Source organism: Periplaneta americana, chromosome 1, assembly GCF_040183065.1.
Source record: "Periplaneta americana isolate PAMFEO1 chromosome 1, P.americana_PAMFEO1_priV1, whole genome shotgun sequence".
NCBI lineage: Eukaryota > Metazoa > Arthropoda > Insecta > Blattodea > Blattidae > Periplaneta > Periplaneta americana.
In genome coordinates this window covers 186,262,737-186,286,579 of record NC_091117.1, presented here as the reverse complement: position 1 = coordinate 186,286,579, position 23,843 = coordinate 186,262,737, and the positions used below count along the sequence as shown (strand labels likewise).

The window sequence follows — 23,843 nt, the reverse complement described above, 5'->3', positions numbered from 1 at the left end:
TTATTATTTATTATGTAAAATTTATTTTATTTTTTTTTTGGAAATTTCTTTCTTTTTAATTTATGTTTCTCAAAATTCTATTTTCCAAAAATTTTTTAATTTTTTTTTTTTTTTTTTTTTAATTTTTGGGAATCTTTTAAATTTTATTTTATTTTTTTTTATTTTTTCATTGCTTTATTTTTTGGAAAATTTTTACTTTTTCAATTTCTAATTTATTTTTTTTTAATTTTGTTTGTTTAGCATTTTTTCTTATTACTTAATTTTTAACTTTTTTAAATTACAATTTTTTTAATTCAATTTATTTGGAGTGACTGAGAAGTGACTAAGGAGTGAATCGATCATGACCCAGAAGTGAAATGAGAGTGAATCTGGTGTTACTCGGGAGTGAATCAGAAGTTACACGGGAGTGAATATGGAGTGACTTTGGACTGATACGGAAGTGAATGTGGAGTGACTTACGAGAGAATCGGGAGTGAAACTATAGTAACTCAGGAGTGAATTTGGAGTGACTAGGGATTGAATCGGGAGTGAATGTGCAGTATCTAAGGAGTGAATTTGGAGTGACTATGGATTGAATCTGGAGTGAATGGGGAGCGGTTATGGAATGACTCGAGAGTGAATATACAGTAACTCAGGAGTGAATTTGGAGTGAATCGGGAGTGGCATGAGAGCTGATATGGAGTATTCTGGAGTGACTAAGCAATGAATGGAGCATGACCTAGAAGTGAAACGGGAGTGAATCGGGTTTTACTCGGGAGTGAATATGGAGTGACTGAAGTGCACCGGGTTCACTCAGGAGTGATTTAAGAGGGAAAGGGGAGTGGCTCGAGAGCCATTCTGGAGTGACGAGAGATTGAATCTGCAGTAACTCAGGAATGAATTTGGAGTGAATGGGAGCTAATATGGAGCGACTCAAGTGAACCGGGAGCGAAAATGGAGTGACTCGGGAGTGACTTAGGAGAGGAAGGGGAGTGGCTCGATAGCCATTCTGGTTAATTTTTTTAAAATGTATTTTATTTTTTGTTGAAAGAAATTTTATGACTTCTTTATTTTGTTAATTTTTTTTTAACAAAAATTGTTTTGAATATTATTTGAAGCTCATGATCCGGATAACATAGAGATTTTCTCTAGGAGCTTCAGTTACCTTGTGGCAACTCATCTCATCGCAGGTATAGCATAGACCAGTCTCCTATGGCATACAGCAGATTTACTGGCATGTAAAAGAATTCCTACAGGACAAAATTCCAGCACACCGCGATGCTGATATAACCTCGCCAGTTGCGAGTGTCGTTAAAAAAACCATAATTTATTTTTATAACTGCTGAAAAAATGTCAGAGTAGAGAAAGTGGCAATGGTATTGAAAGATAACTTTAGGTTTTCAAAACTTTTCGGTTCTCAGAATTTCATATTCGAATTTTGATATATCAGGGCTTCTCATACAAAACCTGATTAAACTGATATTACGATAAATTTTATTTTAAGAGATATTTGAGATTTAAATTTACTATAAGGCAGCTTTTTCAAATTTACTCTCTCTCTCTTTTTTTTTTTTTTTAACCAGACAAGGAGTATGGGTCAATGTTAGAGCTGGGGACGGAGCGAGTAGAACTGTTGAGTTACTCGGTTCTATCGGTTTATGTGCTTGGCAGCGGAGCACCGAAGTTACTCGGTTAACCGTAGCCGTTACCGGTCAGCTCAAACGTTCAAACAGAGTTCACGTGTTTTACTTAATTCTAGCAGACAACAACGTAGGTACTGTTGTATTTAAGTATTTTCTGCTGCAGGACAAATTATTTCCTTATCCCCAAGGCGGGCTGAAAGGCCTCTAGTATTGAAGAGGAGTTCATCCTATTGTATGACCTGTCAAGTGGACCTAATGAACATTGACAGTCTGAACATATTACTATACATAATAATAATAATAATAATAATAATAATACATTATAATATAATATTATTATTATTATTATCATCATCATCATCATATTAGAGTGTTTGATTAATATTAAAATATGTTAAAAAAAGAAGTGCATTTTATATTTTTCTTCTATTTGTGCTTATTGGATTTGTGTTATCTCATCAGTCATAATTTTATTTTTATTTATTTCTACGAATTATGTTACCTAATTACTTTAATTTATCAATAATATTACTCTTCACCAAAGATAACATGATTGTATTGAAGACTAATAATGTTATAAAATAAATAAATATTATGTTCTTCAGTTTAAGATTCCATGTTTTATTGATTATTTTATCCACTTTCCGTAATAGCAAATAATTCTGTGTGTTATTTTTAAGTGTTTTAGGCAGCGCTTCATGGAGCCCGCTTTTTTCTATCTTATTTTTTAATTAGCTGCAGTGTTTACCGTTTACATCACATGTTAATTTATTAGACTACCTGTTAGTATTATAAATTATTTTATGCTCGACCATGCCGAAACGTAGTAATTATACACCTGGTAGCAGAGCTTTAATGCATGTCATTAAAGTACACCTACTCATTAAAGGTCAGGTCTTTCAGCCAATGACGACTCAGGTTACAACTGTTCAGCCAATGACACGTCAGCTTTCTACCGTTATAAAACCGCAAGTATCGATTATTCTCGGATATGCAATCGAAAGAGAATTAGCGAAAGGTCACGGAGGCTGGAAATCCAATACTGTCGCAGAAGGTTATGTTCTGTTACTATAATAATTAGCGTTAATTGTAAATAATATTCAAATAAATTCAATTTGTCATCTCGTTTTTCAATGTCTAATTTAATTTCAATGTTATCTCTGTAGGTTCTTATGGCCTAGCAAGGTCAATGTGGACATCTGTTCTTCGGAAAAAATCAATACTTTCGCGTCTGCGCACATCTCACAACATACGGAACATTGCTGAAGGTCAGATACAATTAAAATTAATAATATCAAGTTAGAAATATGGTCGAGCATAAAAAGTCGTATGAAACTCGCCTATAATGGTAATTCAGAAGCTCGAATGAAAATTATGAAATTCGCTTGCGCTCGTTTCATAAATATCCATACTCACTTCTTAATTACCTTCATTATAGGCTCGTTGCATAATGTACTATTATCAATTTTATTTCGTCTGTCATATATAACAACACTGAAAGTTAAATAGGCCTTTCATACAAAATAACTCTGCAAATAGTTGTAATCACGCAAGTGAAATTTACAACCGCCATTTTGCAATGAAGAGAAGCACTTTTTTCTCGTCAATTGGCAAAGCGAAAGCGCTTTACTACAACGCTTTTGAAACACGTTTGGTTTCACTTTCAAAGTACGTTCTAAAATCGACTCAATCTATCTAAATTTTAAATCTGCCGCCACAAATTTGTACTCGGTTCAACCGAGTAATGACGTCACAGTAACTGCTCCAAACCGAACCACTTCGTCCCCAGCCCTAGTCAATGTGTATTAATATACAAGGGTACAGACAACAGTTCTTATAATTGTAAAGTAAATCATAGTTTTATTACAATACTGTTATAGTTATTCAACAAAATGCGGCAAATAATACTTATATTGACCAGTTGAATTTAATTTCCAAGTTTATAGTGGAGTTGAACGTCACAGATAATGGTTGGTTCACACATTGTTGTTCAAGAGAAAACTTTAAAGTGTGTAATTTATAAAGGACAAAGTGTTGCCAGAATTGAAATGTTTAGTCGAAAATAATGGACAATGTGTGAACAACAAGAGAGAATGTCACAATACATTCTTACTCCGGTGTTATATTAATGTGGCACATAGGCAGGTGCACACACAGAATATTTTAATTCCCCCTCTTCTGAAGCAGTATCACTATATTTTCACGATTTTTGAATCGTTATACATTTGGAAATTCATGAATCAGTGTAATTAACAGTAATAACAAATACGTAATATAATGTAATATAACCAATGTGAATAGAACAAAGGGACAGCTTTCTTTCCGCAGCTCCTAACCACTATTTTACTATCATCTTTTCTTACTTCAATTCTTCTTTTCTTCTGGATTTGATTATATTTCATTTATCTTCAATATTGTAATTGCATCACCATCCGTAGTTTATCTTATATAAATAATTAATTTATATAATATAAAATTGTAATAAAAACAGGAGTTACTAACCAGCAAAATTATAAAACAAATAAAAATTGTAAATCAACAAAGACAACTTGTTTTTTAAATAATAATAAAGTGCCAACAGTATTATTAAATGAGATGTATTATTTACGCTGCAGTATTAGCATAACCAATTTTATTTCTACCAATATTTCTAATTACTGTTATATCTGCAATATTAATAATTCTCAGTTATTCTGGAAAAAGTGAACTGGGAGAGGGGGAAAATAATTTTTTATAAGAGCCACTCTCTCGTGCTTAGCAAATAATGAATCATATATCTCTGGCAACACTTGTTTTACACATCTTAAATCTTAACATTTAGAAATTACATTATGTACAAAAATTATCTTTAGAGTTTATAAAAGTACTCTGACAATTAGTCCGTAATTTTAGATCCTCACATGAACAATCTAAATGCAAATATAACCACGTCATTTCCTGAAAATTGTGACTTTATGTTCTCGTATTCTGCACCAAAGGGAAATATTTTAGAAGACATTCTGAATATGAGTCCTCATATGCATGTAGAAATCAGAACGACAACTGTAACATAAACACAGAAGTTTGCGGGCAGGCTACCAAATGGGATCATTCACAATGATTCACATAAGCATTGACATAAAAATTACCGTAAGATGTTAACATGAAAGTTTGCAAACTCCAAACTTTCAAGCTTATGCTTACGTGATTTGCAAACAGAACACAATTGTGGAGTGCTGAAGTATACGACAGAATATGAGGAAATGGCGTCGTTGTTATGTTTCCGTGGTTACCAAGTATGTTTGTGGTTATGTTTATGTCCCCATTGTGAATGATGGTATGACTTCTTGATTTTACCGTAACGTTTACATTCTTAAGTTAATGCTTACGTTATGTTTAATTTTCATTGTGAATGAGCCTTAATGAATTGATGAATTTTTTCCTTTCTTTTTTTTTTTTTCAAACTGAATGACTCCTCAAATATACACATATATTATGAGATTCGTAAAATTTAATAACTGAATATTCCATCGATTTATTACTCTACTTAATGATTCTTCAAACAGCACAAACTATTCGTGTATATGTGATTGAGGCATGATAATGGAAAGGTGAAAAGAACAAGTGAAAGAAGTCTTAGCATTTATACTATCTGAATATAAACTCCAGAATTGAAAAATGGAACTGAGCACACTACCCCTCATAGTTTTTTCGGTAGCATTTTCATTCACAAAAAAAGCTTCCAAATGTGATTTCAGTCTCAACACTGCACACATCCATATTGAAATTTTTCATTTGTTTCTAACATCCTTACCACTTCTTATCTAAATATTCTTGATTTTGGGAACAATTCCTGTAAAAAATGATTGCACTGTACTATTAATCTCTCTCTTTGGATTTTTTCCGAACATGAAAAATAATCAAAATATAACAAACTACCAACCACTATAGATCTGAATCAAGAAGTCACAATTTCTAGATAATGACACAAACATAATTCGGAACGAAGACAATGAGCTGAGGTGTCAAGATCTGTAATTATATTTTAGCAAATCATAATAATGTTAACCAATACGTCTTTTGCTACATACTTTGAGTTTAACTGACAGATTTATTATCTGGCAAAAACGATGTATTCAGAAAAAAGTTTGAAATCAGTACATTAATTAATCAAGTCAAAAGTAAATGCTGAGAGGATAACAATGTTGACTATAATGCTTTATTTTCATTGCTGTAAAAGTCAGCTCTGAAAAACACTTATATAAAATGGTACAATGTTATTTATACTGAGGTAACAATATTTCGTAGCACACACAAAAAAGTAAAGTTATAATACAGAATATTAACAAGAAATGGGGTTTATACACAGCGTAAAAATTATACTGATGTGTGCCCTCAAGCTTGCGTCAAGCAGTGTGCTTCAACTTCAAGTAAAAATAAGTTTGAGGAAGATTTGATTCCCTGGAGTTTGAAAATGTAAGCAAAATTAGTCTTGTCTCTGAAATCTGTTCATTTATACATCAAAATTGAACACATTATTACAAAAACAATCCTTGTCAAAATTGCTATTTTTCAAGAAAACAATAAAAATAAATAGAAAAACACATGTCAGCTGCTTCCGTACAAATTGTGTTTATCCTTGTGGCTATTGCGCCTGACATGTGTCATTTTTGGAGTCTATAAACATTTGAAATAGTAGCAAATGTGTCCTTAACTCAATTTCGTTAAAAGTGACTAGGACTGTTTTTTGTAATGTCTTCAATTGCTATAGGCAGATGATATGAAAGTGTAATTATCTAAAGTACCAGTGATTATTTTCAAATTATGTTAGCATTTGAACAGACGGTCAAACAATTTAAAACCTGGACCTTCTGTCAGATACTTCAGAGAGCACTTTCATTTTCACTCTCAATAATGATTAAATTTATGGAATCTAAATAATTGTATTTGTAAACATTAAGATTTTCAATTAATCATTACTGCAGTTTCGCTACTTTCAATTTTACAAAACAGTAATTAAACAATGGTTTTGTGTTTACAGAACCACATATTCACTTAGTTTTGTCACACCAAAGTATTCAGTTCTAAAACATACCAGCTTATTAGGTGGAAATGTGGTTTATCAATATGCACTAAATATAAGATTGGTTTTTTTAGTAGGTTAATGTACGATGCTTTATCAACATCTTAGGTTACTTAGCGTCTGAATGAGATGGTGATAATGCCGGTGAAATGAGTCCAGGGTCCAGCACCGAAAGTTACCCAGCATCTGCTCATATTGGGTTGAGGGAATAACCCGGAAAAAGCCTCAACCAGGAATCGAACCCGGGCCACCTGGTTTCGTGGCCAGATGCGCTAGCCGTTACTCCACAGGTGTGGACTTTATGAGATTGTAAATTTATCTACATCTATAGCACATAATAGTTCAGAGATTATGTAAAAATAGTTGTTAACTAAACATCGACTTCCTCGATAAATTACCTTTAATACATCAAACGATCTCTCAAAATCTGTCTATAAGGAACTGAGTCGTGTCATGGAGAGACCAAACACAACTTAAAACTTCCTGCAGATAAATGGAGGCATATATAAGTTCCAAACTTTAATTAGAAATGTCGATTCCAAAACAAAATATTTTATCAGAACAAATTTCAGTAACACGTAAAATAGAAAATCTATTTTTTAGCAACAATTTCAATTATAGTTGGATATTTTAATACAATGAATAATAATGTTATCAGATTTTGCTTAAAATCCACAGAATGCCCTAGGTTACTTGAAAATTTTACTACTTGCTCCAGATAAGGAACATATTGGTTTTAAATAAGACAGGACAGTTTTCACAAATGAACCTGTATGAAGTTCTATATCAGGGGTCGTCAACTCAAAGCATGCTGGGGCTAGCCTCTCTTACCCACAGAAAACGTAGTGCACTAGGGTGCACTCCGTAGCTGCTAGTGGGTATGCTCTCTATCTCTCCCTGTTGCACGACGGTGCACATGGGACAGCACCGCGTACCCTTTGCACATTTCAGCGAGTGCTGACGACCACTGTTCTATATGAACACAGCGCATATTTAACATATCAAGAAATCTTTTTGTCCATTAGTTTGTAAACAATATGAAATGAGGTGAAAGTAATTAACTATGTAAACAGTAAACCTGGGAATTATTAATTAAGCATAATCATTACCTAGTTTGTATTTAAGATTGTTTATCACTTAGGAACATATTTATATTCCTTCAAATTTCAAATGTGCACGATTAGGAAATAGAATTGTTTACACATATCCATACTGGTACCATATACTAATTACAGTATAGAAGGCTAATTAATGGATTCAATTAACAATTTTCACAACTTGAAAATGTACTGATAACGTTTCTGGCAGATTGATTACACTTGATCTCCTCAAGGTTCGTAATTTGTAAAAGTCATATTACCTGCCTTTAATAAAACTGTAACTGAATTTCTATATAAGAGGCATTCTTTTCTGATGCAAGATATTTTTATATTTTTACCGTGTCGCATAGATAGAGACATCAAACATTATGATGTTCAGTTCTGGAGAATAGCTCTTGATATCAGATCCAACAGAGAGATTGATGTAATCTGTTCAGCAGGCAGTGTAAAAGTTATTATGAACATTTATATTAAAAAGTGATTTTGTAGAAACAATTTCCTTAGCAAAATGTCAAACTGGCATAATTACTTGTAGTAAAGCATTATAAAGCCTCTCCTTTCATTTTCATACAGCAAGGGAAAAAGATTTTCCTCAAACTTCAACAAATCTGAATAATTAAGGAAGCAATCACATGAATTCAATGTCACCACGCTCAACCATCAACACAAATATAAACAATTGTGCGCCTGAACTTCTAGCTCAATCAAAACATTACATAGAAAATGAACGTAATAGAAGTATTCGGTCCTACAGTATTTATATCAAAGTAATCAGAAACACTGACATTCTTTGCCTCTGCAATATCTGAAGACAACCCAGAATTCTACATGCAAACTGTCGTTAAATATTGTTTTCTCTCTCTCTCTCTCTCTCTCAATCATATTTATATATTGCGACTTCTAAATGGTTTTCATCCAACATCAACATAAGGTGAATCTTTTCTAAAGTATTTTCATATCTATAAAGCTGAAGAGATTCCGGCAGTAGTTCTTCAAAGTTATAAAATTTAATTTAGAGTACACAAAGCATTTCTTCAGGCTTTAAAATTAATTAGTTCTGGGTTCTTATTCCTGTTATTGTTGTTGTTATTATTATTATTATTATTATTGTTATTGTTGTTGTTGTGAGTAAGTAAATAAATAAGCGAGTGTGTTTTCACATAAGAAAGCTTGTTAAAAAAATTGAGAAGCTTGTAAATTCATTAAGTAACATACATACAAAATAAATGGTATCGTATATTTTTTGTTCCATAGTACTGAACATCTTTCTGCAGTAAAAATTAAAACACAATTCTGTACAATATAAAGAAATTGAATGTTAAATGTTATGTTTTATTTAACGACACTCGCAACTGCAGAGATTATATCAGCGTCGCCGGATGTGCCGGAATTTTGTCCCGCAGGAGTTCTTTTACATGCCAGTGAATCTACTGACATGAGCCTGTCGCATTTAAGCACACTTAAATGCCATCGACCTGGCCTGGGATCAAACCCGCAACCTTGGGCATAGAAGGCCAGCGCTATACCAAGTCGTCAACCAGGTCGACTAAAGAAATTGATCATTTGTAACATTAAATACAGGGAATAAACAAACAAAGTTAGCTGCAATATTATTATATCTCAGTACTACACAACAGTCTGGAAGGTACCTAGTGGGTTTGATTCCTGATGGGGGTCTGGATTTTTTCCCATTGATATAATCCTTCCAGCTGCACCACGTCCCTGATATTCACTCAGGCTTTAACATAAGTGAGTTATCAGGTTGTTTCCTTCAGAGCACACTGTCTCATGGGGTGAAGCCTCAACATCTCATAGGCCTTTCAGAACCAGTAATATGATAAGAGTTGTTACATGAAAAACTGTGAACTGTGACTTCGAATTATCAACAAGTGTCACATTATATGTTATGTATGCCTACTACCTGCTGCTGTTCTACCTACCAGGTACCTGTCTTTAACGTGATTATTGCAGAGCTCCACACAGTTTCATATGACCATTATGTCTAACCAATATATTATAAATGTCAACGATGAAAATGTTGACAGAAAAAGATATATAAAAATGTGACATCTTCAAAAATAAAATTTTCTATACAACAGAAACAAGTGTAACAAATATAAACTTAAATATCTCTAGAAGAATAAAAACTGTGAGCAGATTTTATATAATTCTTTATTATACATTTCTTTAACAGTAGTGCGTTAAGAACCACTAAATTTTATCACATAGTGTTACTACACTGCATTATAAGGACTCCATGCAACGAAGTTCTTTTAACTGATACAAAAAAATCTTCTTTAATTCATTGCCAACCATAACATAACAATAGTGTAAAACCTTTTGAAAATTCTTAATTTTTAAGTTTCAACAAATAAATAGAAGATGAGTAAAGGTTACTAACTTCTGAAAAGACATAAATCCAATTACTTTTTAAAACATTACCTACGGCACTTAAAAGGTGAAGAGGAACTGTACTGTGATAGGTGATTTTGACTTACTCAAGAGAGATGTATACTACAAAAAATAGTCTATGAAGATTAGAAAGCAACAAAAAAAGTTGAGTATATGGCTGAACAAAATGACTTGTGACACAGGGGAGGAGAACATTTAGCATTAAATCCTGTATATTTTAATTACAGGAAGTTTCATTCTGAACTTTAATATGAAAACATGTCTATATAAATAAAAGCAGTGAGTTTATGTAGAAAAATTTAAATTAATAGGCTACAATACCGATACTAGAAGTCAGTGAGTCACACTGATTTTCTAATGAAAATAAAATGCAGTAGCAGTAGCAGCAGCAGTAGTAGTACCAGTAGTAGTAGTAGTAGTAGTAGTAGTAGTAGTAGTAGTAGTAGTAGTAGTAGTAGTAGTAGTAGTAGAAACACCAGCAGTCATTTTAGTAGCAGCAGCAGCAGTAGTAGTAGTAGTAGTAGTAGTAGTAGTAGTGGTAGCAGTAGAAACACCAGCAGTCATAGTAGTAGTAGTAGTAGTAGTAGTAGTAGTAGTAGTAGTAGTAGTAGTAGTAGAAACAGCAGCAGTCATATTAATAGTAGTAGTAGTAGAAACAGCAGCTGTCATATTAATAGTAGTAGTAGTAGAAACAGCAGCTGTCATATTAATAGTAGTAGTAGTAGTAGTAGTAGTAGAAACAGCAGCTGTCATATTAATAGTAGTAGTAGAAACAGCAGCTGTCATATTAATAGTAGTAGTAGTAGAAACAGCAGCTGTCATATTAATAGTAGTAGTAGTAGAAACAGCAGCTGTCATATTAATAGTAGTAGTAGTAGAAACAGCAGCTGTCATATTAATAGTAGTAGTAGTAGTAGTAGTAGAAACAGCAGCTGTCATATTAGTAGTAGTAGTAGTAGTAGAAACAGCAGCTGTCATATTAATAGTAGTAGTAGTAGAAACAGCAGCTGTCATATTAATAGTAGTAGTAGTAGAAACAGCAGCTGTCATATTAATAGTAGTAGTAGTAGAAACAGCAGCTGTCATATTAATAGTAGTAGTAGTAGTAGTAGTAGTATTAGTAGAAACAGCAGCAGTCATATTATTAACAGTAGTAGTAGTAGTAGAAACAGCAGCTGTCATATTAATAGTAGTAGTAGTAGTAGTAGTAGAAACAGCAGCAGTCATATTATTAACAGTAGTAGTAGTAGTAGTAGAAACAGCAGCTGTCATATTAATAGTAGTAGTAGTAGAAACAGCAGCTGTCATATTAATAGTAGTAGTAGTAGTAGTAGTAGTAGAAACAGCAGCAGTCATATTATTAACAGTAGTAGTAGTAGTAGTAGTAGTAGTAGTAGTAGTAGTAGTAGTAGTAGTAGTAGAAACAGCAGCTGTCATATTAATAGTAGTAGTAGTAGTAGTAGCAGTAGAAGTAGAAACACCAGCAGTCATAGTAGTAGTAGTAGTAGTAGAAATAGTAGTAGTAGTAGAAACAGCAGCAGTCAGTAGTAGTAGTAGAAGTAACAGCAGCAGTCATAGTAGTAGTAGTAGTACCAGTAGTAGTAGTAGTAGTAGTAGTAGAAACAGCAGCAGTCATATTAGTGATAGTAGTAAAAGTAACAGCAGCAGTTGTATTAGTAGAAGTAGCAGTAGTAGTAGTAGTAGTAGTAGTAGTAGTAGTAGTAGTAATAATAATAATAATAATAATAATAATAACAACAACAAACCATTATCTCAGTGACAAAATGACAGTAATTTAATAAAACACCGGTACTGTACTGGAATGCAATACATGTGACTGCTTCCTCTTGGTATTATATAGTAAGACAAACTATTCGTACTACTTACAGTAAACTGAACTAAACAAATGCTATACACTATTTTAACAAATGCAGCAAAAAAAGAATGTCTTTGGTTAGTCATTTGTTGACAACATGGTCTCCATGGAAAGATTCAAGATATACAGTACATTAAAGAAAAAGGTCGAGAGAATAGGCGTACATTCATGACATGACTTCGTATTTCTCTCTAGGCCTTTGACAGGAGTTATTACACCATTTAATATACAGATGCCATTCTGTAACACCAGAGCGTCTTATAATTGACAGAAATCTTTGTAATGTGCAGACAACTCTGATACAGTTTCATACATACAGTACATGGTAATTACAAATCAAATCAAGCTTCATATCAGTAAAATATTTCATGACTTCGTTTTGCATGTCAATATACACAATACTGTAATAGCTTACAGTGCAAGAAACTCTTAACTTCATGTAATCGTAACAGTCATTCTACATGTTTGTACATGTAAAAATATATTAATTGCTACTTTCTTTTCCACTGGTATAACATTTTCTTTCCAACACTGTCCTCATATGGCATTTCTAGAAACTGGTATTATACTTTTCTTTATATTACAATATTCCATTCTTTCAGTGTTCTTCTTCTTGTTATATCCAATTCTCTGAATAATGAATTGATTCTCTATTAAGGTGACCAAGTTTTGATTAAAAATGTTTAAAAGCTATCCATTTCCATTTTTGTTTCTCGATATTTTTAATCACTTTTATACGCAGAACTCTTCTTGACAGAAAATGCAGCTTTCAGACGCATTGGAAAATAAATTGCTTAAGGAAAAAAATTTCAGTGTAACTAATTTAACCCAACTGAAAGTAAAATTACGTGAAATACGTATTTCTTATCTTCCCCTTCAATGCCATTGATTAGGCACTTATCACGTTAGGTGTCCCTAGGTGTGTGTGTGTGTTTGCAGAGATTATAGTAATAGAGAAAAGTTTATCAACTCAGCAAATTGAGCAAAACTATCCCATCTATATTGAATATCTAGAGCTAAGCGCGAAATCGTCAGGGTTTAATTCCAATTCATCAAACAGAAATCTGATTAATTTTGTATAATTCTAGACTAGACGGCAATTCGGAAGGCGGACGGCTCCTAGATGCGCCGTAGCCTGTATGGCATGTGATGTCACAAGCTTGAGCAGGAGAACCAATCAGAATCAGTCAGTAACAAGAGCTTCTCAAGTTACTTTCTTCACGTGTGAGTGTTTTAAAACATCGAATAAGTAAAACTAACATAAACTGTGTATGTGTAAGATAAATGGAAGGAGATACTATAAAAAGACAAGTACTGCACAGGCAGGCACGGGAAATAGTGTTTAAGGTTTATAATTATTTTAAAAACATTAATGAGCAGAACTCTGCTGGGCATCATGGTGCTGCCGCAACGTTGCCAACGCGCAGGAGACGATTGCACAAGCATGTGGTGTGGGTTTGCGAACCGTGCAAAGAATTGTTAGTGAAAGAAACAAATCTTTTAATGTGAGTGGAACTGCCACGTTTCGTTCTCCTGGAAAACATCCTCGTCGTGAAAAAACAGTCTCTGAATTAGATGATTTTAATAAAAGTGTGCTGCGACGTATAGTTAGATATGTACCTTCAAGAAGCCAACTCTGAAGAATCTGACGGGACTGATGAGGGAATCAGCGACTTTGATTAAAACTAGGTACTGAATATTTATTAAATCATAATTTATATTAAATGTGACTGAAATGTGACAATATAACATGGTACTCATAGTTATTGTTTTAGGGTATTTAACTAGCTAAAATAATTTGCGCCTAGAAATAGACCTAAATACAATTTCTACTTAAATAGTGTATCATTTTTTCTAGTAATACACCGTATACATTTCGTATTAAAACTGTATGATATAATAATAATAATAATAATAATAATAATAATAATAATAATAATATATATATATTACTGCACATAAAAATCTTAAAACTTGGTATAAGCATTATTAATAGAACTTAAGATTTGATAATGTTCTGATAAAAGGTTTGTTTGTCATGCTTGCAGTAATCAACGGCAAAGGTCATTAATGTCTTTTTAAAATTGAAATTCTCTCCTCAGCTACTTGTATTGAGCGCGCGCGTGAAGTACGATGTGCCAATGCTGTACATTGCCTTTCTCTCACTATCTGTCTCTCTCGACGCAAATGCTAGCAGCTGACCACCTTCCGAACTGGCGTCTAGTCTAAAAAAGTTATTGATAAAAAGTGGAACAGCTTTAATCGATAGTTAATGTGGAAAAATAACTTCATTTACACGAGGTGAGTGACAAGTACCAAATTTGCGTCTTAAATTGTTGCTGCAACTCGACTCATTTGTTTCAAATTGTTTTCGTATATATGTATATAAACACTGCTACTAAATATCTACTTTAATAAGGTGTGATAAAAAAAGTTTAGTGACAATAGCAAAGCTCATTTATAAACTGTATGCAAAAAAAAAAAAAGGTATTTCTTAATCATATGGTCTTCATTTGGTTATACGCAACATTAATGTTCAGCAAAACATAAATGTAAGAAGACCTCCATAATTAAACATTGTTAAAAAGTTTGTGCTAACAACTATGCACCTCGATATTGTGCTTGCTAAATATATATATATTTTACTGTACCTAAAGACAATGAATACATTATTTAAATCATTATCATTTCTGTACATAACTTCTGACAGTGGATTTGAGTGTTTTTCGTTTCCAGGTGTGAAACCAATCAGGATAAGATTTTGAATTTAATGTATTATTGTGGAAACACACTTCTGAAATTAGCGACTTCAAAGTTATTAAATAATAACACAAACTAGTAAGTTTACAGTGGCTTACAGTGAAAACAATACAATAAGCAATTTAATGCAAATTTAAATATGTATCAGTATCTTAAATAAATGTTAACCTAATTGTATGTTCTATATATATCGCTTTCCATCATTTCTGTATATTTTACATAGATGAATTACTAAATACTAAACAACAAAATGTAAGTACAGTAGAATTCCGATTATCCGTCACCCTATTAACCGATCGGCAATTATCCAACTGTCTTCCTCACGCTTTTTTTTTTTTTTTGCTCCAGAGAAAATACGAAGTTCTGTACTGTTATAGATAGAGTTATTGCAATCCTTTACCACTAGTATTACACAGTATGTAGTAGGAATGCTTCTGCCATTGTCGGCAACCATTAAGAATGTTAGTGTGGAAACTATCTGAAAATTATTAAGAAATAACAACTTACTTGGAAGAGTGGATAGAATGAAGACTTTCACTATCAAACAGCTGGAATGGAATTTTCAGAACATAATTTACAGAAGCATTCTGAATTCTAGGAACAGTTATGTTTACTGACAAAATATAATAAGTTATATAATGTATTTTGGTCAGATGGGCGTAAGTATGTGTGAAGGAAACTTTGAATAAAGTGTCTACAAATTAATTCACTAAACTATTAAAGCTGACGACAATGGTAATGTGATGATGTGGGTATATTGTGCAGAATCAGGAGAGACAAAACTATTTTATGGAAGTCATAATGAAGAAACGTAATTACTTATGAATTGTTATAGTCAGCTCTTACAAATTTCATATTTTATCAAGATAATGACCCAAATCAATTAAAAGGAACAGTAATTATAAAACTGTCTATTTAGAAACTATTCTAGTTAGCCCCAAAGAAATTGTGACAAGTAAAGGATTACAAACAATATATTATACGTTTACAGAGGTATAAATAACTTAGCTTCTTTCTTTTAAATATAGAGACTGTATCATTTTCATTGTGAGCTTGAGTTTTAAAAATTTTTATTATCTCCATATCAATTTTATCATCATCATTACCGATATTATTAATTTTTTACTGTATTTATTCTCGTAATAATATGTTCACTATTGCATGAAATGTACCATTCTGACACTGTGAGCCACTGTATGTCATTCATTGCTGCAATTCCCTCTCTGATTGCATAACATTTTGCTGAAGGAAAGTTATAAAATTTATTGTACTGTATTTTTTAATAATGCTGTATTCAAAAAACTATTATTTGGTTTTAGATAAAGAAAATATTATTGAAAATATCCCTTAAAAACAAAACTTCAACAAATAACCTTACAGGCAATATGCCAAGTTAGAATTTAAAACATTATGCATATGTTTACCAACAAATTACAGTTGCATATTATGGATTAAAAACCCATTTCAATGTACATTAACATGAAAACATTGCGATCTGATATATATTAATTCACATAATATTCTTAACCTGTGTTAAAAAAGGAAGTGCATTTAAAATGACTGGAAATAATATTGAAAATGTATGAAATAAAAATAAAATGATTGAAAACTTCTGTGTGTCTCTTTTTCTTCCATTTAAATTTGTTTCTCGCCTCAACATTTATTTATTCTCTTAGATAAAATAATAAAATCACATTCCAAAACATTCCATTTCATACTTTAACATTTTTTCTTCTATAATCTTCAAGTTAATTTCATGGCATATGTTTAGAACATAAATTAAAGTAAACATACACAAAGGATTTTGATATAAAAGCAAAGTTGATGCCATAGGTTAGAATATAAGAGTTTGCCTCCACTAAAATATTACATAATAATTTTAAAGAATGTATAGCCGTACACAATTAAGTAGTTAATTAATTAGTAATCATTTGTACCCAAGAAACTTTTATTGTAAATGATTTCCTATGTTTTCTTATCATTTAACTTATCTTAATGTTTTTTTGTCTTTCAAATTGTCACATAATTGTTTTTAATCATTGTTCATTGTGAATTGATTATTAGGCCGATCTATCGAACCCATATTTAGGGCGGCTATTTTTTTTTTAAATTAATTAATTAATATTTTATATTCATCTTGATGTTTAACAAGATAATTTACTTCTTATAGCCTATGTGCTTTCTGACGTTAAATTTATTGTTGTGTTATTATAAGATATATTCTAATTAATAATTGCATTCCAATTCATCCCACTGTTTATTTAGCGAAAAAAATACATTTTACCTATTTTCTTTGACTTCATATCAGAAAAGAAATACGCATTAGTACCAGCACATCAATCATCCTACGTCATTGTTTACTCGTCAAATATTAGTTTTACGAACATTTCAATAAAAAGTATAATGTTTTATAAATCTTTAATTTATTATTATAATTGTTTAAACTGTGTAATTGTTGCACAATTCATTATTTGTATTCTGGACCCTTGTGATTAACTTCAGTTCAGCAGCAGACGAAAATTAACAAAGTTTATTGATAGTAAAAAATTCATAGGAGGTAAGTCTCATTTATACTAGTCAATCAAGTATCTTTGCAACTGTAGTAAGTCGTGTGTGCAGAAAGATGTTTAAGATCAGCACATATTTCCATTTGTCCAGTGAGTGACTAATGTCACATAGCGTGGGCATTGGCAGTCTTTACACCAGGTCATACATTTAGAGATATTCAATGTCTCAGAGCTGTGTGTTTATTCCGGCAAGATAAGGGGACATATATGTTGAATGTTTCTACGTAGATTGGTATGAAAGTGATGCCTACTCTTTTTTTTTCCTTTGAAACCTCACAAGCCATATTCATTTAGTGCAGTGGCAGTGCGTCAATAAGAGCACAAGAGCACGTGAACACCTTGTTTCCATTAATGCACGACTAGTTTTATTATTTCATACCGTATTGGCGTAGTGGGGATGAATAATATCAGGATCAAGTACTTTAAACTTCCCGCATCTTGCATAAACTTCTTATGTAAACTTGGCAACATAAGTTCACGTACAAGCCGTGCTCTTTTCAAGAAGGTTACAGAAATTTCACGCATGCGCGGGAGAAAATTGTCTTTCGCTGGCCGCTTATGACTCGTCAAGAGGACAAAGCATTAAGTGAACAGTGAATCTATCCTACAGATGTCAGGTGCATCAATGCCTATCGTTTACTTGCTATATCTCGAAGAGGAAATTTAATTAGTCTGTATTTTAGCCTGCAGATGTCAGCATCTCACTGTCAGAACGTTTACTTTATGTGGATGTGTGTACAGTGCTGCTACGAGAGTGTAGTTTGTGAATGATTATACTTCAATGTCGGCATATAGCATAGTTTGGCTTTCAAAGACGTGCTGGCTGAATGTGATGGTGGTATGAATTTAAATATCTGTATGGTAGTGTATATTATTTAAGAATAATATTACTGGCATGTATTTATAGTAATCAATCTATGCGAATGGGATTACAGTACTGGTTTAGGCTATAGTGTATCAGTGTGTTGTGAATCAAAATATATTACTGAACATATGCTTTTGTAAATTGTGTTATGTATTAATTTTTAACAAACGTAAACAATGAACTCTGTTCAAGTAATTTTGAAGAGTAAAGAGCTGGGTAAACTGGCTTACCAGGAAAAATTGGAAATAAAAAGACTAGGTTTCATTATTATTATTATTATTATTATTATTATTATTATTATTATTATTATTATTATTATTATTATTATATGTTGTTTTGAATTTATATACGTTTTTTTTTTTGACAGTGAAGCATTGGAATCATGACATTTCATATTAGGCTAAAAACGTACAATTTCAAATTCTCTTCGATTTTGGAACACACATAATATTTTATCACGAGCCGCCACTGATTTAGTGACCATAAGATGTTTCTAGTTTCACCATACGGAGTGACAATGTAATATGTCACAACCCTAATATACTCATGTAAAATAGGGTTTGTATGTGGGGAGGGGGGAAAAACGTCACATTAAAGTAAAATAACAGCTGTTCAAGATAGTGGATGTTTCCGACATCTGCATCAAATGAAGAACTGTGATTGAATTCCTTATTATAGAGAAAATTAGTCGAAATGAGATCTATACTAGTCTAAGAAATGTGTACCTTGGCAGTACTGTAGACATCAGTACAGTAAGACACTGGCCGAGATTCTTCAAAAGCCGAGAAACGAACATTGTTAACAAGTCTTGAAGTGGCTGGCCAGCGATGGCAGTGACATAATGCAACAAGGATCGATTTGACGCACTCATCAAAGACTGCTGAATCAAAACACGTGAACTGTATGATGTTGTAAGCTTTGGAAAACAGCTTTGATAGCCGTTACAGAAAGACTTGCCCCCAGTGGGTATCGAAAGTGCTGATAAACAGGCAAAAGTAGGTCCAGAAAGTCAATGAAGATGAAATCTGAGTCCACCATTATGAGCTGAAACAAAATGTTTGTGCTGATTTCTGGAATCACAATAAGGATTTTTACCAGAAGGGAATACAGCATCTCGTTCAAAGACGGCAGGTGCATGGAAAATGATGGCAACTTCATAGAAAATAACAGGATGTTTATGAAAGATGTAGAAATATTTCACTTAAATGTTATAAGACTAGAAATTAAAGTTTATGAGAAAAAAATTAGGAGGTAAAATTTCGTACTGATGTAAAACATCCATGACACTGAGAGGAAACATAAATTTTACATCACATTGTGTACAAATTCTGAATTATATTTGATTAGTGTTACATTAATCTGTGTCAAGTAAGTTGTTATTTTCCTGAACAAGGTTTAAATTTGAGTCATATTTTTGTACTTAATTACTATTGTGAACTGTCATATAATATGTATATACAGACGTGGACAAATTATTAGATTAAAACGTTTTTCTTGGAACATAATATAATTCGTCATATCAACTATCAGTATAATTCACAGAGTCTATATTGTTGTAAATATAATTGTTTACATCTTCTGGTATATTTTTCCAATTGTTAAGTATATTTTTTCTGGCTAAGTTGGTACTACTGGTGTTTTAATTATATACTGCACAAGACATTCCCCCACGGCCTGCAAGAAGACCGGACATGAACGAAACTGAAAATCTGTGATCTATACTGAAGAAGAAAGTGAACAAAAAGAGGCTTACAACAAAACATGGACTCATTTAAGCACTGTCTGATATCTGGCTAAATTATGATGATATTCAAAGAAAGTGTCAAACTTTGCTTTCCAGCATCCCTGACAAAATCAACGTGTTAATAAAGAATAAGGGAATGTTCACAAAATATTAGTAACCTCCAGACTCAAAATTCTGTTCATTATATCTGTGTAAAATACATTTTTATTCATTATTTATACCGATAAATACAGCTTTGTTGCACATATAATTAATTTGGTCTAATAATTTGTCCACGTCTGTTATATTACAAGAGAAACTTTGAAAGAAAAATTATTACAGATGTCAAGCAAATACCCTTTTGTTTTCTTTTAGTCCATTGATTTAAATAAATTGCTCTTATTTTTTCATTAATGTTTTTTATTTTTATTTTTCCATTAATGTTTTTCTGGAAAAACTCATAAATAATTAGTATGAGCATAAGTCATACAACAGCTCCTAGCTTGAAAACTTCCTTATTAAAGTATACTAATAACATATTTATGCTAAAAAAAAATCGACAATTTCCAACAAACAATACTTTTTTTGCACTTCGCATAATGAAAAAGTTAAACTATGAGCACTTGATTAAATTATGTTGCCTTAAATACAGTAAGATCGAAGAACTGTTTCACAGTTATATTTCCACTTTTGAAAAGTTATAGACAAACTAAGCGTTCTTAGTTACCTAGATGTATTATCTCTCTGTATATGTATAAGAAAACTAGTAAAAGTGATCTATTACTATTTTGTATATTTTTGTTCCACTGGATAGTCAATATTAATGACAGCTCATTGTGCACTGTGTGAAAGGTGGTTATATATTTTGTGATCATTTATTTGCACTTAATGCAGAGTATTTCTTTATTTCCATGAGCACATTGCCCACTATAATTCTCTTTCTTGTTCTATTAAACCCGTAATGTATATACAGAAGTGTGCTCCACTCTATTTTATGACTTACTGGTCATGAATATGCGCCTGTGTTTCAAAATTTATTTCACCTGAACTGTCCATAAAAATTACAAATCCTGTAGTATAAAAATGCAAGTCATAAAAGCATAAAGGAAAGCTTTCAATTTCTTTTACATTTGTAAATAAGTGAATAATATAATACAAATATAGTGAACAATTGAAATACATTTACCACATAGGGACATCAAAAATCTCCTATTATCATCTTTAAATATATCTAATTCACTATGTTATTTTATATATTAACCTATTCTTTCTTGTTTCCATAATCTTAGCTTACGGGACACAGCACATCAACATCACCGTCTGGACCTGTATGTTTTAGTTCAGTCAGGGCTCAAAATTACATGTTATTCAACTAAACTCAATACAAATGATAGGCCAGTGTCCCTTCACTGTGCGTAACATAGGACAAGCATTACAATTCAGAGATACCAGTCTACTCGAAAAACAAAATATATTTAGGCTGGTCTTCAATATTATGCTATTACATTATTTAATACAACACAAAGTAGCTAATGTTAAAGTTATATTCAAGCCTTTATACATTTGTCAGAGTATATTCTACATTCACCGAAAGTTCTTCCATAAATATAAACTACAATTCTTTTTGATTAGATTTTTAAATAGTGCAAAAAATCTTTTTAAAGTAATTTTAAATGACAAAGATCACAGAAATATACTTGAGTTATGGAAAACATTTAAAATTGGCACCTCTACTTCGGTATACTTTGAGTAAAATGAAGATAACATTTCACTTGTCCAGTAATAAACACAAATACATTACAAATACAATATAATACAGCATTATACATATACAAATAGTTTTATTTTATATGCTACACGGAGAGCAAATATACTACCACTCAGAAAGAGAAAAATATATTTCGTTAAAATAAATATTTCCTTTCATGTTTTACCGAAGTTGCTTACTGCACAGGACTCAAGTGTTCTTAGTATATTATTTAATGCAAACAAGAGATTGAAGGTGAGAACAATGCTAACGTAATGAAACTGTATATAAATTAGAAAAATTTCAAATATATGTGTGTATGTGCGTATGTATGTGTGTATGCATGTTGTTGTTTCATGTTTAAAAACTTCCTAGAAACTACATGTATTTTGTTTTCTTCTTACAACTGCGTGTTATTACACTGCTTTCTTAATAAGCAAATGACAAAATCAATGGCCAATATGACCAATATGCAAGTACCACAATCAAAAGTGGATTTGTTCTCAAGAACAAATGTCATAATTTCTTTCTGATTGTTGAATTTTGAGCCCTGATTATCGTGTTCATCTTCTCACTACTCCCAAGTGATGTAAACTTCAGTACGAAGTGGCTTAGCAGAAGAAGATACCCTTCTCCTGGCCCCTAGCCCCAACACTCAGGCATCTGTCTCTCCCTTGAGTCGTAAGCGAGCGAAGTCTTCAAAAATAATGTCATCATCCTGGTCTGGACAAACTACTCCGTCACTGCAAAAAGCATACATTATCTTATCACTAACATTGAAGAAAGTAGCAAGCTTCGATCTTGTTTTTTTTTCTTTTATACAGGGTGTTTAAAAAATACGGGGCATAATTTCAGGTATGTATTTTCCACATGTAGACAATCAAAATAGTTCATTACAACATGTGTCCGGAAATGCTTCATTTCCGAGTAATGGCCTTCACAACATTGAAATTCACCGGAATGTTTTTCTTTCCGCAGGTCGTTGCCGTCAAAGGAGACATTAAGAGGGCACTCTGACAGTTCATTCCGAGACGAAGGTTACATTCAGTGTTGTACTTGGTACTTGGATCGAAAGTTTCCTAATCGATGGATAGGTAGAGGTGGCCTAATTGCTTGGCCTCCACGCTCACCTGATCTGAACCCTCTCGATTTCTACTTGTGGGGCCATTTAAAATCATTGGTTTATTCGTCTCCGGTGCCTGATTTGGATACATAGTGGAATAAATATTAATGTTGTTAGAATCAAATACGAATCACATAAAAACAGAAGCCAATAATTCAATAAAAAAATGTACACAGTAAAAATAAAAATAAACACATTAGTATACATATTAGTATTAGATTACAATTAAGTAGGATTTACATAATTAAACCAGAAACCGACAATTGAATAAAATGTACACAAAAAATAGATTGATAATAATAAAAACAACACAGTGGGATACATATTCGCGTTAAGTGATAAATAAACACGATTTAGATAATAAAAATAAGAAACCAAAAAAATATATATATATAAATAAATATAGTGGAACACATTCCATTAAATATTTGCAACGCGTTAGGTCTGGCAACTCATCATAAGATATTTTTCTAATTTACATTTAAAGGAAATTAAAGTTCGGCAGCCCTTGACTTCAGGCGGCAGAGAATTCCAGTGACGAGAAGTAGCAACTGTGAAAGATGAAGAATAAATAGATGATGTGTGGAGTGGTATTTCTAGCGTGTTATCATATTGTGACCGAGTATTTAAGTTATGATACCGAGAAAGACTGTGGAATCAGACAGATAAGTAGGAGGGAGTACAGGTGTGCAAAATTCGGTATAAGAGAGAACGAACAAAAAGAGGGAAATTAAGTACAGGAAGGATAATAGCATACATATAATAGGCCTAAACATAGTAAACAAACAGATTAGATGTTCAAACAAAAGTTCTTCCTTTTTAGGAAACAAAGTACAGGTGGTATTTTAAAATGGCAAGTGATCCTCTGATAGCAGTAAGGGAAACATCACGAATGAAGTTGTTCAGCTGGAAGTTTTTGCAGAAACTGACAAAGAGGCGAGTTGTGCCCCTAGCGCCAACCATTAGCCCAACTACTTCAATGGAGG

General features: G+C 32.2%; 1 protein-coding gene across 4 annotated transcripts in view; it reads right to left on the bottom strand.

Moving 5' to 3' along the window:
* Nucleotides 1-4,991: 4,991 nt before the first annotated feature.
* krz (beta-arrestin protein kurtz) overlaps nt 4,992-23,843 on the bottom strand; it is a 375,435-nt gene continuing 356,583 nt past the window's right edge. For all 4 annotated transcript variants that reach the window (XM_069833898.1, XM_069833928.1, XM_069833917.1 and 1 more), the window contains one exon: nt 4,992-22,477. In XM_069833898.1, the coding sequence (XP_069689999.1) occupies nt 22,390-22,477 (88 nt within the window). In that variant the 3' untranslated portion in view covers nt 4,992-22,389. The remainder of the gene's footprint in view (nt 22,478-23,843) is intronic.